We start from the raw sequence: 17,334 nt of genomic DNA on the forward strand, positions 1-17,334 counted from the left end.
GCTGTTGTGTTTTATGGAAAATTTACAATAATAACGTTTTGAGGAAGATTTACCAGAAAAAAAAACAACACAAACTATAACATTGAAGTGTTCACAGGATTTGAAGGAAAAATAAAAAAAAAAAAAAATACACAATTTACCTGGCTTTGATGGATTCGATGGTTTGAGGTGAGGTTGAAAATTGAAGTTGAATGTTTAGCAGTGTTATCTCTTATGTTTGGATTGAATGATGTAACAGAAGTTTAAGTTCCTTTTTTGTTCCCGATGATATGGATTCTAAATGCACACTTTCATGAAAGATTTTCAAGGAGTAATTTTGAGGAATTAAAAATTCTAAGTCTGGAAGAAACTGAAAGGATTCTGATTGAACTATTCAAGTTTATAAATTGAGGGTTCTTCAATTCTTGTTACCAGAACAGTGTGTAAAAGAAACATTTTTATTGACCAGACTGGTTGCTAAGGCGGCCATGACAGTTTGCATGTAAGAGAGATGTTTACAGAGAAACTGACAGGTTCCTAGTTACCAATGGATCTACGGTCAATGTTGGCATTTACTTTGTTTATATAATACGGACCCATGGGGTGGAACTCTTCAACCAAAAAGGAAGCTATTTTTACCATACAGAAGTCTGGAAATTCAGGAGAATTTTTCCTCACTGAGCAAAACTCCAGGAAAGTGAAGCAGGTTTAGATTGAAATGTGTTGAAATGACTTCAATTTAGCCTGGATATATTGCCAAATTGCATTACAAGACTGGATAGTAATTTCAACTGAAAATGCTTCATCTGGGAAAAGAGTTTACTAATCAGAAGAAATATGAATATAGGAATTCTGGATCCCTGGAGACATTACTAATAGCCTTGTAAAACATCGTAAGCACAAACGTACAAATATATCTACGCTATCATTGGATGTAACGAGATATCTTAATCATGATACATTACATCTGAATCATCTCGTTTGATGGAAGAAAAATAGATTTCAAACATTTTTATTCCATTATAATGCAATATTACGAGGTTTGAAGGGATGAATCGTTACCATAGCTACTACAATGATACAATTCCTGGAGTGTGGTAGCCATATAGTTAGACATTGAGAGATTGTTAGTGTACATACAGGTATATTTTGAGAAAGTGATTCATCCTTTCTTTCTCAAAAAATCCTATTTTCCCATAAACTTAAAAAGAAAAATAGAATCAGATCTGGATACCGTCTACTGTTAGATAGACATGCGACATTTTAAATCTTGTTGTGTTACTTTAAAATGAGCCGGTAGCTATATTGGTGGAGGTCTAAGGGCTGTATATGTCACATCTGTGAAACGTTTGTTTCCACGGATACAGGTTACACTACATAACACTGGGATTTATTTTTGCCTGTCCGACTTTTGATCTGTTTTGTTGACCTATATGTTTTCATCGCCTCCTCATCGCCCTACATCGCCTCTTCATTGCTCATCTGATATAGCTATTATCGGATTCGAGGTGCCAAAGTGATGGGAACATAACGGAAATAGAACAGTGTTAAAGTTTGTAAAAAATGTTAAAATCTTGTTTGTGACTTAAAAGAAAAGATAATCCTTGCCAATAGGCCAAACTGGATGTGTGAAGTGGCATGATGACGGAATTGTAACAGAAAACTGGTTATCTACAAGTTTGAGAATTTTTTTCACCTCCTGATTGTTAAGAGCAGAAGAAAAGACAATCTGTGCCAAGATAAGTTTAGTTGATACACACAAACCGGTATAATGATGGTGTCTGGTGATTTTAATATTTAAAAACTTAAAGAGATAGGTTATGGGTAAAAAAATCCTGATAATCTCAGCCATGATGATTGTAGGGAGTAACTTCTAATAAATATTAAGAAATAACAAAACAACTTTTCATATTCTGGATGAAAAGGAAGCTGTAGAATACTGAAGGCTCCAGGTTGCTGCAGTAATCAGAAGGGCTGCAGTTGGATCCCGAGGGCTCTGGTTGCCACGGTAAACTTCAGGGCTTTAGCTACACATGTGTTGCACACGTGCTGCAGGTGATTAACTGTGAAGGTGCTAATCGTTGGCATTCATGGATGCATGAATGTTGATCCAGTAAGGTGTGTAGGTGTTATATAATGCGATTTTATTGGTGCTGTTGACTTGTATCCAGTGTGTATTGTTCTCATTATAAAATTCTCTACTGTAGAACTTGTATATACGTTTTGATATAACTTTTCCTCTGTGCTAACACATCGGTGTGTATATATATATATATAGGGTATAATCATATGTGAACGGTTTTGAACATGACTGTTAACGACATAATCAGGAAATGTTTAAATAATTCTGTGTTAATTATATGCTTACACTGTGGAACTATTTAACAAATATTCGGATAATGTTTAGGAAAAACTTTAAATAATTCTTTGTTAATGCTAACACTGTGGAACTATTTAACAAATTTCCAGATCATGTTTAGAGAAAACTTTAAATAATTCTGTGTTAATGCTAACACTGTGGAACTATTTAACAAATTTCCAGATCATGTTTAGGAAAAACTTTAAATAATTTCATGGAAACTTGTTCAGTGAAGAATATCCTGATCATATACTTACTGCAGTTGGTACCGAAATCCTGATAGACTGTGGGGCTAAAACACTTTCAGCATATACCCAGGTAGATACTGGTGTAGGTGTGAAAGTAAAAGCTGAGAGGGGTTAGCAGATTAGGTAGAGAGATAAGATTTTGTCCAGGTAATGGAGGATGAGAGTGGAGCCACTACACTACTACGCTGTCCAGTGTGTGAAGGGAGAGCTGCAGTTTCTCTACCTCAAATCTGACTAGCTGCCAACACACATACAAATAGACCTACAGATTGGGAAAGCATTGATGAGGAAATGTAAGGTATAACCATTTCAAAACAGGCATCGGTATGTTTAGTTGGTGCGTCGGGTTTTAAAAATTACCCAAACTTGGATGGTCTGAAGAATGCACCCCGGAAATCTTGAACGGAATTCGGGTACAACGATGGCGGACCACACCCCTTCCTAACGGAGTACTTACCCCGGGGCCTTGTACCGGATAACTAGGGCTTGACATCTATTATCTGTGAGCTTAAAACATGGAAACATGGCACAACACCAGAAGTTTTGTGTAAACTGTAACCACGGTTACCACAACACAGACATTTGTTAACCACAAATACCACAAGTATTGACAAAGTGAAAGTGTACAGTATCCGAAACATTGACCATGTTGAAATTTGTTTCACGAAAACCTCCAAAGGGAAAAGCTGGGGGTCAACAGTATTCTGATTATCATAGCCAAGAATCACAAGCTCCTAAAGCACACCAGACAAGGCTTTTTCGCACGAGGGTTTCTCCCGGAATGAGAAGCCCTCCAAGTTTCGACCCCGTTAAGGGAGATAAGTCTCATATACACATGTCTGATAATTCAGGAAGGGACAGTTTGGGATATGACGCTACCAGTGAAGTTCAGACCGAGTGTGTATATGACAATTTGGACAAGGTCAAAGAAAGGTCAAGGCAGATGCAGGAAAATGGTCAGGATTTCAGTTACGATTCATCTGACCTCACAAGGTCAAGGTCACCAAGCAACTTGAGTTCAGAATCATCACCTTATGGAAGTTTACGGAAAAAATACGAAAAACATCAGGATCCACGGCGGAGTGGTCATGGGTACCGTCACGTGACATGGAGTCCTGATGTTACCAATGGTGACAATTTATCAATGATCGGTGAGAAATACGAATCACCTGCGGGGAATCTGCAACATAAGTCTCCGTACAATATGGCCACAAGGACTTACATGGCTGACGATTACGTCCATCGCAAACCTGATCTGTCACATATACGTTACACGGTCGGTAATGTGAAGGATTGTATACAAACAGTACCAGGCCCGAATATACATGGGTCGGGAAGGACAGTCAACATGTCCGAACAATTCAGGGGAGATAAGCGTGCCAGAGATTTCCATATCTCCCGGAATAAACCTGTGCAATCATCATCATTGACTTCAACCGATTCAAATTTGAGTGACATTCATTTAGGACCTCGTCAATTTCCAAGGGACCTGGAACAGTCCCTTGTTGATCCGTCCCTGGGGACAGAAAGTGCCCCTAACTATGCATATTACACAACACTCCCTGCCAATTTTAGTATGCGATCAAATTTTGTGTTTTCTCCGCGTGTTTGTAGTACACCGATAAAAGATTTGTCCAAAACAAAAGATAGACCAAGATTAAAAGTCATCATTCCGCCAAAGGAAAGTGATTTTCTATCGACCAATCAGCACACATTCCAAAGTCATGTGACCAACACAGAGACATCAGACGGAGTGACCAGCGATGGAAATGATGAGTACGATAACATCGTCACGGAACAAGATCAAGTAGATTATGGACGAAAAACAAGCAACATTGCAGGACAGGGTGTATTTAAAATGGAGAATCTCTCAGAACGAAATGTGGCAAAAGGGAAGAGTCAATCTACACAATCTAAAACTAATTATCGTGGGTTGTTTAATACTTCGCAGTCAGGGCCTAGTCATAAGGATCAACTAATACAACAGTCTCCCTCTAAACAGTCTGATAAAATGGATCATAATCAAAAACAGGTCCGCAGAGGATTTCCCAGACTTTTTCTCCCAAAGGAAAAATCTTGGAATAAAGCTCATACGGATAGTCACCCAGAAGTGGTTGGCATGACGTCCAGTATTCATGATCACCCTTCTGTGAGTGGACATCCAACCACCGGAACCACCACCACCATGGAATCGACAGGATTTCACGATAGAAGAGACGGATATTATCACCATTTGGACAGTTTAGTGAGAGCTCCTAGGATAATTCCTGAGCCAAAACGAGTTGAAACAGGACCAGTTTTGTATCAGCAGATAAGGAAAGGCCTCGAACAACAATCTAAGGGAGGTTATCCCAGTGGGAGGTATATGGAACAGCCTTCTTCACGCAAGGTAAGCTAAGCATGTGGTCAGTAAAATAAGGGGAGATAACTAGGTTGATATTTTAGTTTCTTGTAAAGGGAGATAACTACGGTTAGATAGTACAGGGAATAGTATCGGTTGTATGCTTATAAAGTCACTGGTTGGGTGAACTGTTTGGGTACATACATGTAACTGTGGGCCCTAGGTCAGGTATCATACATACATATAACTGTGGGCCCTAGGTCAGTATCATACATACATATAACTGTGGACCCTAGGTCAGTATCATACATACATGTAACTGTGGGCCCTAGGTCAGGTATCATACATACATGTAACTGTGGGCCCCAGGTCAGATATCATACATACATGTAACTGTGGACCCTAGGTCAGGTATCATACATACATGTAACTGTGGGCCCCATGTCAGGTATTATACATACATGTAACTGTGGACCCAAGGTCAGGTATCGTACATGTAACTGTGGGCCCAAGGTCGGGTATCGTACATACATGTAACTGTGGGCCCTAGGTCAGGTATCATACATACATGTAACTATGGGCCCTAGGTCAGGTCTTATACATACATGTAACTGTGGGCCCCAGGTCAGGTATCATACATACATGTAACTGTGGGCCCTAGGTCAGGTATCATACATACATGTAACTGTGGGACCCAGGTCAGGTATCATACATACATGTAACTGTGGACCCTAGGTCAGTATCATACATACATGTAACTGTGGACCCTAGGTCAGGTTATGTAACTGTGGGCCCCAGGTCAGTTATCATACATACATGTAACTGTGGACCCTAGGTCAGTATCATACATACATGTAACTGTGGACCCTAGGTCAGGTCATGTAACTGTGGACCCTAGGTCAGGTATCATACATACATGTAACTGTGGGCCCAAGGTCAGTATCATACATACATGTAACTGTGGACCCTAGGTCAGTATCATAAATACATGTAACTGTGGACCCTAGGTCAGGTCATGTAACTGTGGATCCTAGGTCAGGTATCATACATACATGTAACTGTGGGCCCTAGGTCAGGTATCATACATACATATAACTGTGGGCCCTAGGTCATTATCATACATACATGTAACTGTGGGCCCAAGGTCAGGTATCATACATACATGTAACTGTGGGCCCAAGGTCAGTATCATACATACATGTAACTGTGGACCCTAGGTCAGGTATCATACATGTAACTGTGGGCCCAAGGTCAGGTATCATACATACATGTAACTGTGGGCCCTAGGTCAGGTATCATACATACATGTAACTGTGGGCCCTAGGTCAGGTATCATACATACATGTAACTGCATGTGGACCCTAGGTCAGGTCATGTAACTTACAGTGGGCCCCAGGTCAGGTATCATACATACATGTAACTGTGGGCCCCAGGTCAGGTATCATACATACATCATACATACATGTAACTGTGGCCCCAAGGTCAGATACCATTGTCTTTGAGATTAAGGTACCCCCCTCTCCCCCTCCCTTTTTCTTGTTTTCTTGTTACTGTACTGCCTCTTATAGAGTTGGACATACCTCATATATGTCTAGTGTCTCTTCAAGAAATAACTTTTAAAAAACTATGATATGTGTTTCCTGGAGAGGTGTAATTTCATTGAAAAAAGGCCAGGGACCTGTTGATGTTGGTGTTGATGGAGTGGGCCAGAAGAGAGAGAGAGAGAGAGAGAGAGAGAGAGAGGGGGGGGGGGGGGGGGGGGGGGGGGGGCAATGGTGATAAGGATACAGAAGATTTTATGAGTACCAGCTCCTGCCAGTTTTGACCAGTGTTGACCAGGCTATAGATAGGCTCTATCTTCCCTGTAATCTTACTACATGTAGGTTTCAATCTATCTATGATCTACATGGGGTCCATACCACACATGTTGTGTATTGTACTACAGACATAGCTACCACCTTCTGTGGCCTTATAGTTCTGGACATCTTCTGGTTGTCTGTGGCCTTACAGACATCTTCTGGTTGTCTGTGGCCTTACAGACATCTTCTGGTTGTCTGTGCCTTACAGACATCTTCTGGTTGTCTGTGGCCTTACATACATCTTCTGGTTGTCTGTGGCCTTACAGACATCTCCTGGTTGTCTGTGGCCTTACATACATCTTCTGGTTGTCTGTGGCCTTACAGACATCTTCTGGTTGTCTGTGGCCTAACGGACATCTTCTGGTTGTCTGTGGCCCTACAGACATCTTCTAGTTGTCTGTGGCCTTACGGACATCTTCTGGTTGTTTGTGGTCTTACAGACATCTTCTGGTTGTCTGTGGCCTTACGAACATCTTCTGGTTGTCTGTGGCCTTACAGTTCTGGACATCTTCTGGTTGTCTGTGGCCTTACAGACATCTTCTGGTTGTCTGTGGCCTAACGGACATCTTCTGGTTGTCTGTGGCCCTACAGACATCTTCTAGTTGTCTGTGGCCTTACAGTTCTGGACATCTCCTGGTTGTCTGTGGCCTTACAGTTCTGGACATCTTCTGGTTGTCTGTGGCCTTACAGACATCTTCTGGTTGTCTGTGGCCTTATAGTTCTGGACATCTCCTGGTTGTCTGTGGCCTTATAGTTCTGGACATCTTCTGGTTGTCTGTGGCCTTATAGTTCTGGACATCTTCTGGTTGTCTGTGGCCTTACAGTTCTGGACATCGTCTGGTTGTCTGTGGCCTTATAGTTCTGGACATCTCCTGGTTGTCTGTGCCCTTACAGTTCTGGACATCTTCTGGTTGTCTGTGGCCTTACAGTTCTGGACATCTTCTGGTTGTCTGTGCCCTTACAGTTCTGGACATCTTCTGGTTGTCTGTGGCCTTACAGTTCTGGACATCTTCTGGTTGTCTGTGGCCTTATAGTTCTGGACATCTTCTGGTTGTCTGTGCCCTTACAGTTCTGGACATCTTCTGGTTGTCTGTGGCCTTATAGTTCTGGACATCTCCTGGTTGTCTGTGGCCTTACAGACATTGTCTGGTTGTCTGTGGCCTTACAGACATCTTCTGGTTGTCTGTGGCCTTACGGACATCTTCTGGTTGTCTGTGGCCTTATAGTTCTGGACATCTTCTGGTTGTCTGTGGCCTTACAGACATCTTCTGGTTGTCTGTGGCCTTACAGTATATATCACAACTAATCATAACTAAAATTAGAAAATAATCTAGCTGACATGACATGTTCTTATAAACTTACTTTGTACAATGGTGAGAGGGGACAGGATATTGGAATAAAAGGAAAAGAGAGATTTTGGGTGGTGGAAGTAGGCTTGATGTTCAGTCTGATGAGTCCCTTTGTTTTGAAGACAATAATTTTTTGAATATGATATGTTTGGCCGCTATGTTCTCCTGGTAGGTAGTTACCCAGTACGACTTGATGATAACTGGTACTGATACATCTGTATAAAACGATGAATGATGTCTGATGTAGTAGTGTAACTAGGATCAGGATATAAACATGTCTTAATTACCGATAATGACATGGACTACAGAGAGATATATACCTTGAGGGGAAGAGGAGGGAAGGGAGAAAGGGGTGGGGGGGGGGGAGGGAGGCTGGGGGGGGGGGGGGGGGGGGGGGGCAAAGGCAGAGATAAAGGAAGGGGTGGTCCAAAGGGAATACCAATCACCACCAATAAAACATGATAAAAGAACCTGTTGGTTTTGATCCTACAATGTTGGAGCAGAACAGGGGTAAGTTGGGGTCACAGGCTCATCTGGGCTATGGTAAAAGCTGGATTCACAGGGTTACCTGGGGTCAGGGGTTAACAGGTCAGAGGGTTATCTGGGGGCATTGTAAAAGCTTGATTCACAGGGTTATATGGGGTCAGGGGTTAACAGGGTCACAGGGTTATGTGGGGTCATGGTTCATGGTGTCTGCATGGGTCACAGGGTTACCTGTGGTCAATGATCAGCAAGGGTCAATTTCAAAAGTCACCTTGTTTTCTTTTAAATACAAAACTTGTCCTGCCCTTTATTTTACTTCACAAATATTTACATGGAAAGACATTTATTTACAATGATAAAGGAACATGTTAAATTATAGTGTCCTAAATTTGTGAGTTTTTTGAGTTCATTTAGAAAACCTACTTGGTCTGCCAGGTGATCCATTTGGGCAGATGACTGCTTTCAACGATACTAGAGGACATATTAAAATTGTCATAAAATTGTTTATAATGAACAAGTAAATATTTAATCAGAAAACCAGTATAATGTTGTCAGAACATAAAAATAATTTTTTTTTTTTTTGAAAATACCTATTGGAAAGTTGCAAACAATGTCACACCATCACATTACTGATAGGAGTTTTGATGTTGATTGTCTCCCTTTATTTTGGATATAAAAGTACATGTTTGGCAGTGACAGGTGAAGTTCTGTATCTCTGTCCAAACTTATCTCCCAAACCGACACAGAAATATGGCTTTCCACTAGACAAAATTGGGGAGAGTTTTTGGCTTCCCCTAGAACAATCTCCGGCACTGACTGACTTAAAACAGTACTACATTAATTGGCTGCAATTGAGATAGGCAGAAGATGTTGGATAGTGCTCCAATGTTTTATCTGAAGACCCTTCACCTCTGTAGAAATTAAAAACATGAAAATATTCTCCGCCTGGTGTTCAGTTACTATGGAGAGGAGTCTCCATGCCAGATGTTTTTAAAACACTCTGACCAACTGTTAAAGAATGTTTATTGCTCCCACTATTTCTCCAAATTTAGCTCTCAAGATTCTAATGACTTACAAGTAGGTTCATGCCGTGACTATTAAAAAAATCTTGTTCGAGTTTCTGTAATGGGAATAACTACATATATATCTATAGCAATATCCAAATTATATTACCGTTTAATAACATAAGCTTCATAGCAGCTTCAGTCTAGTTAATTGGAAGTACTGAGGTATGTACTTGTTTCTGCTTTGTGATCATGAGAATTTTGGAAGTGTGACGACTGGTTTGAACTGTTGTCAGTATGATGTGACTGGGTGGGGTGTCCTGCTGGGTGTCTTCAGCAGTATGTTGCAGTGAGGTAGCACTATAAAGTCAACATCAGTTCCACACTATCACATGTAGACAAACACAGACATATTGCAGCCCCCCAAAATACACAGACATTCCCCACATGCATCTCGCACACAGGGAAGGCAGTCCTAAGTGACCTTAGCTGTTGATCAAATATTAAACAGCACAAACACTGAGGTTAAGAAATAAACAACTTGGTGAACATTTCCATGTATAAAAAATGGTCGATAACATGATAAGAACCTGGCCAATATAACAAAAACCTGTCTATACAGGCCACATGTATATAACAAAAACCTGTCTATACAGGCCACATGTATATAACAAAAACCTGTCTATACAGGCCACATGTATATAACAAAAACCTGTCTATACAGGCCACATGTATATTACCAAAACCTGTCTATACAGGCCACATGTATATAACAAAAACCTGTCTATACAGGCCACATGTATATAACAAAAACCTGTCTATACAGGCCACGTATATAACAAAAACCTGTCTATACAGGCCACATGTATATAACAAAAACCTGTCTATACAGACCACATGTATATTACCAAAACCTGTCTAAAACTTCGACATAGATTTTTACATATTACCATAGAAAACAGATGCAATTCACAGTTTCGTATGGTTCATTTGGTTTAATTTTTTTTTTAACGTCCTATTAACTGCCAGGGTTTTTTAAGGACGTGCCAGGTTTTTGAGATGGAGGAAAGCCTGAGTACCCATAGAAAAGCCACCGGCCTACGGTACCAGGCAACTGTCCCATGTGGGTTTCGAACTCGCAACCCAGAGGTGGAGGGCTAGTGATAAAATGTCGTAAGGAGAAAGGGCAATATCTTTAGTAGTGACGAAAAACAAAAAATGGGATGTTTGCTCCATTTAATTTTGTAATTTTATGTATATGTATGATAAGAGAGATTCGCCTGTAGTGTTTTGTTTGATTTCCAGCTAAAAGGTAAACTTATTGCAGGAAAAAAATTGAATTTGAATTGTCTCATTAATCACCTACGTAAAAAATAAAAAGATAAAAGAGCATGTCTGACACTCTCGTTAATTAGTCTGCCTCAGTAGTAATGTATGGTGCTCCCATATCGCCATGGGAACAGGATCAGGATCCTCACATGATGTTATGTAACCGAGCCAAACATCTTACTGACCCTGATGATGAGAGGAAATTTTCTTTCTAAAAATTCTTTATTCAAAGACTACATACGTGTGTGCTTCATTTGAATAAAAACATCAAATTGATACAGATAAACAATCAAGCGATCATTATAAATACATTAAATATGTTTGTAAGGAATGTTTGGTTATGATAAAAGTTTAGTTATCTCTTGAAAGCTCTTTACCCTGAGCCTTAATTTGAACAATTCAAGAGAGGATTCTGTTGCATGGCCTTGTGAAGGTAAAGAACCAGACTTTTTACCAAAGGGCGTCCTGTATTTGAAGTTGCCAATATTTTTGGGTTTTTTTTTAACAACTAACGATCAAAAGACCATGTTCCCCTTTTGAATTTTTAAAAAGAAGTTATAAATTTTTTTTTAAAATAAAACGTATACAATGTTTCAAAGACTTATACACTACTTTGTATGTTATGTGGACAGGCAATTAGATCAGCCAATGGCAACAGTCCTAATGGTCAGGCAAATGATCATTGACACATTTTCACCCAGATGGGTTCTCCCTGATTGGTCAAAAAGTCTTGAAAAAAAAGGCCTTGCTCTGTCGGAATGATTGAAAAAATTTTTTTCCGAAATAGCCAGAAGTGGCTGTAACATCTTAAAATAAAAAAACCATCAGGCCTTTCTTCATTTTTGCAGAGTTTTATGAATATTAAGCTAAATGTGTTTCATAAATAAGCCCTCCCCAAGCTTTAATAGTAAGCTTTTAGAATAGAGGAATACACTACCATTCAAACTTCCTGGATTAAGAGGAAAATTTATTTTTACCTGCCTTGGCTATATAAGTTTTAAAGTCGTAGTATGAACTCGTTTCGAACAAATTTGAGTAATTGAGGATAAATTACCCAGTAGATCAGCTACCAGTTCCAAAGTGTTTTACAGAATTGACCTGCTGCATTTTCTTGCCAGATTATCTCCCTTAGTTTGAGACTCTGTTTCTCCTCTGTAAATTAAACACTCTAGAGACAGGGCAGCTTAATCCTAGATTATCTCCCCTAGAGACAGGGCAGCTTAATCCTAGATTATCTCCCCTAGAGACGGGGCAGCTTAATCCTAGATTATCTCCCCTAGAGACAGGGCAGCTTAATCCTAGATTATCTCCCCTAGAGACGGGGCAGCTTAATCCTAGATTATCTCCCCTAGAGACAGGGCAGCTTAATCCTAGATTATCTCCCCTAGAGACAGGGCAACTTAATCCTAGATTATCTCCCCTAGAGACTGGGCTACTTAATCCTAGATTATCTCCCCTAGAGACGGGGCTACTTAATCCTAGATTATCTCCCCTACAGACAGGGCAACTTAATCCTAGATTATCTCCCCTAGAGACAGGGCAACTTAATCCTAGATTATCTCCCCAGAGACAGGGCAACTTAATCCTAGATTATCTCCCCTAGAGACGGGGCTACTTAATCCTAGATTATCTCCCCTAGAGACAGGGCAACTTAATCCTAGATTATCTCCCCAGAGACAGGGCAACTTAATCCTAGATTATCTCCCCTAGAGACGGGGCTACTTAATCCTAGATTATCTCCCCTAGAGACAGGGCAACTTAATCCTAGATTATCTCCCCTAGAGACAGGGACAGCTTAATCCTAGATTATCTCCTCTAGAGACGGGACAGCTTAATCCTAGATTATCTCCCCTACAGACAGGGCAACTTAATCCTAGATTATCTCCCCTAGAGACAGGACAGCTTAATCCTAGATTATCTCCTCTAGAGACGGGACAGCTTAATCCTAGATTATCTCCCCTACAGACAGGGCAACTTAATCCTAGATTATCTCCCCTAGAGACGGGACAGCTTAATCCTAGATTATCTCCCCTAGAGACGGGACAGCTTAATCCTAGATTATCTCCCCTACAGACAGGGCAACTTAATCCTAGATTATCTCCCCTAGAGACGGGGCTACTTAATCCTAGATTATCTCCCCTAGAGACAGGGCAACTTAATCCTAGATTATCTCCCCTAGAGACAGGGCAACTTAATCCTAGATTATCTCCCCTAGAGACTGGGCAGCTTAATCCTAGATTATCTCCCCTAGAGATGGGGCAGCTTAATCCTAGATTATCTCCCCTAGAGACGGGGCAGCTTAATCCTAGATTATCTCCCCTAGAGACAGGGCAGCTTAATCCTAGATTATCTCCCCTAGAGACAGGGCAGCTTTATCCTAGATTATCTCCCCTACAGACAGGGCAACTTAATCCTAGATTATCTCCCCTAGAGACAGGGCAGCTTAATCCTAGATTATCTCCCCCTACATTGATGTTACTGTAGGACATTCAAGAATTCAAAATGAAAAATTTCAAAATAATTTTGAGACATGTATTTAAAGTTGTCAATGTTGAACAAGTTTATTGTAAATATTTGTATCAAACTTCCTCAAAGCCAAGTTGATTGCTTAATCCTTTTTTCTGAAAGCGTTTGAATTGTTTATCATATATATCTTATAACGTTAATTTATTAATAACATTTTCCATCCCTTGCTTGTTAATAAGCACGCCCATGTTGTAAAACATACAGTACTTTAACTGTCATTTTGATTCGAAATCTTTAAAATTTAAAATAAGATACAGTTGGGGGATGTTAGGATGTTGGAGTTCAAGCCTCTTTTCGGGGACCTGGTAATTCCTAAGCTTACACATAAAGCTTGGAATCGTCAAGATAATTTCATTGCTGTACTTTCCCTGTATCATAATAGTTGTGTCGTTTTTATTACGTATCGTTACGTCATTTATCTATCAAGGTGTTACATACACTGGTTTATTTCATCTTCAAGAAAAAAGTAAATAGTTCTAAGTGCATGTCTTGGACTGCAAATGTTAGATTAAAATGTTATCAGGAAGTGTGTGTCTGGGGAATGTTTTACAGATTAGCGGTATATTCTGGACCAAGCATCCCGCTGCAATGACATAATAAAGTCTTCATTTATAACCTGGAACAGACAAACATGCAGATGATTCGGATTTATTCTCTACAGAGGAGAACATGAAGTCTTAGTTATAACCTGACACAAACATTTGGAAGACTCAGATTTCATCTCCACAATGCCAAGACGATACTTGTTAAGATAGCTGTAATAAAAAGTATTCTCCTTAAAGTAAAATGTCACAGTTCTGTTCAGTATCAGACCAGCAAAGTCAACATGTGAAAGTCAATGGAATCCTGAATCCGATGATCTAAAGCAAAGTGTTGGATTAAGGAAGGGTTCCGGCCGGCATATTTACGCTTAATTTTTGTTCTTGTGAGAATATATAATATTTTCTTTTTTACCTGGATCGCCCAAGTTGCAAGCTTTTTGTTAATACTGAAAAGTAACTCACGATATCAATGAAGACTTGTTAGCCCTTCAACCCAGTATGCTACAGGCCTATAGGCCTCTTGGTTATTGAGAAGCGGTCATTCGAAGATTTTAGCCTATTTGACCCATGTGTTTCTGATTCAATAGGTATAGGGGGCTTACATACGCCTACTTGGTTTGTCAGGTTCTGAAAACACCATATTTGGAAGTAATCAGACAATCATGTGACGAAAATGATACCCCATAATGCATCTGGCATTTTCTCGATCCAACCAATCATACAAATGAAGCAGCGTACTATGCCACTTACCGTAATTATGCATAGATTCATTCATGATACTTCAGACCAACATATGTTTGTTTTTATAAATGTGCCTTCAAAGGGTATCGTAAACAATATGTCAATTTAAAATCCTGTAGTTTTTTGGCATTTTCCTTTGAGACTAATTCTTGATAAACTGTCCGAAAATATTGTCAACAGCAATAATACAATTGAAGATATTGTTTTCTTTTTCAGTTTCTAGGGTTGTAACATTTGGAACTATATATATATGTGCATGACTTGCATATGGGCTCAGGAACTCTTAATTTTCAAAGAATGCGGGAACACATTTAAGAAAAAAATATTGTGTTAACTTAAAATTGTAAGTGATACTGGGAAAATAAAAAGAATGTTGTTGGATCTTAGTTGGCTTTTCTTCTGATCGTAGATCAAGTGAAAATGTCACCTAATCTGGCTATATGCCTATGTACCAGATTGTGTTTGACAGGCCTAACAATGAAAATGACGATGATAAGATTGTTATTATAGATGAAATGATGATGATGACAAAGATATGGTATATTTGGGTGGCTGGTGCCTTAGCTGCAGATCAACAGCCTGTATACCTTAATTTGTACTAGGTTGGTAGTAGTTGGGGATCTGTGTATTTTCTCAGTGATGAGGAAGACCTAGAATTTGCCAAGTATATTTATGTACATAATCAGTGGATATTTGGTTAAATTAAGCATCACTGACTTTGTGGTTTGTATATATATCTCTTTTCCAGATGTAATCAAAGATTCACACCCCACTGGGAGAAAGCTTCCTCCACTTAGGAGAGCTCCAAAAATTACTATCCTACTAAAATTATATTAAGGATGGAATTCTCATTAATAATGTAAGATTTATGACTTCCAAAGCATGGGAGATAAAAAAAAAGTAACTTTATCACGAAAATGTGTATTTGCTAATTCAAGCTTACATTTAATTTTGTGAAATGTACATTACCATAATCCTTGCCATCAGGTAATTTAGAAAATTTTTGTTGGAACTATGATGTTTCAAATTAATTCTACTCTCCTCACATGACAGTTTAACCTTGTATGACCTTGTAACTAATGTGTGACCTTGTATGACCTTGTGACTAATGTGTGACCTTGAGTGACCTTGATTATCAGGATAATCCACATTCATAGAAGTCATGAAGACTAGAATTATTGAGATTTTTAAATATCTCAATTTCAAGAATATTGGACAATAAAATCTGTTCAACACTTCTCAGTGAATTTTGAAGATTGTATATAGAAATCACATATTGTACAAGAAACATTTTATTTCAAATTGGAATCTATATGTTAATGTTGGAGATTTATTTTGCATTATGATAGCTATACTACCGCTGATTTCGCCTAGATGTCTATCTATTTTATAGAATCTTAAGTCAATTAAAGAAGGAATTTCAGGTTAAATTGAAACAGTTTTTGTAGAATGCATTTTAATACCATGCCTATCTGGAGATTACAGCAAAACAGTTCATTTTGTGAGTCATAATTGATGAAAGGGGAAAAAAATTGTGAGATATTTTTGGTCTTGTGTGTTAAAACGTTGGCAGTAGCTATAGCACTGGAGCTCTTTTCTCAGTGAAGGTAAAAATACACCAATAGGTATTTTAGGAAACAAGAAAGTTTGGTATATGCAACATTATATGTTTATTGCTGTGAAGCAGAGTGGCCTCTCATTGTGGCAGCTGTTTACTCATTTATTTCCTGAGATAGAGATGATTCTTATGCCTTTTTAGCCATCTTTTTTTCACACACACCAAACTGGCATGTTGATGAGTTAGGTAGACATTTAACTTCTGATTACTGAGTAGTAACAACATGTGTATTATCACCCGGTGTAGCAGGCAGCCATACATTAGGTTTGTCAGTCTCACTATGAAAGATTTCAAAATAAACTCCTATGAGGAAGAACGTGTATGGTCAAAATTTCCAGTCTTAGAAAAGTAGATTGAAAAGGAGAGAAAAAATACAACAACCGGACTCGAACCCAGGACCTCCAAATTTTAAACACTCTAGCTACCTGGCTACTGTCATTCAGCCAAATCAAATTCTGCAATATATTTCTCTCTTTTTCAATGAAGTCTTTGACCATTAAGTTTTTGGGTAGTTGGGCGCCGAATGTACAAGTGGAAAAATGTAGCAACCAGACCTGGACTCCAACTCAGGTCCGACAAACTCTGGATACCCTAACCATTTGAACTACTTCATATATAGACACCTGCAACATTCAGTCCAGATCTGCTGCACAGTTAAAGGCCTATATATGAAAAATTAAAATATGAAAACTACATGTTTAAATAGTTATATCTGAGGGACTGCTTGAAATATAAAAATCATGAATGATAAAAGTTTTGCTTATGTTACTTCAGCCTAGATCTTAGTAAAAATCCAACCTAAATAATCAAGGGTTGGCAAGTTTGGAAAGTGAAAATCAAGTGAAAATCAAAAATCTTTAAAAAGTTTACGGAAGTATTCCTCATCAGCAATTTCCCATTGGAGAAAGCATTATTGAATTTAAGGGAAAAAAAGTAGTTGAGGAACTTTTCTTAAA

At 39.1% G+C, this 17,334-nt stretch overlaps 1 protein-coding gene across 1 annotated transcript in view; it reads left to right on the forward strand.

Annotated features, from left to right (window-relative positions):
* The first annotated feature begins 2,929 nt into the window (after positions 1 to 2,929).
* Positions 2,930 to 17,334, forward strand: part of LOC117317245 — a 163,995-nt gene continuing 149,590 nt past the window's right edge. The window contains 1 exon segment of the mRNA XM_033871974.1: positions 2,930 to 4,975. Within this exon segment, the coding sequence (XP_033727865.1) occupies positions 3,233 to 4,975 (1,743 nt within the window). The 5' untranslated portion in view covers positions 2,930 to 3,232.

Source organism: Pecten maximus, chromosome 19 (assembly GCF_902652985.1).
Source record: "Pecten maximus chromosome 19, xPecMax1.1, whole genome shotgun sequence".
Classification (NCBI taxonomy): domain Eukaryota; kingdom Metazoa; phylum Mollusca; class Bivalvia; order Pectinida; family Pectinidae; genus Pecten; species Pecten maximus.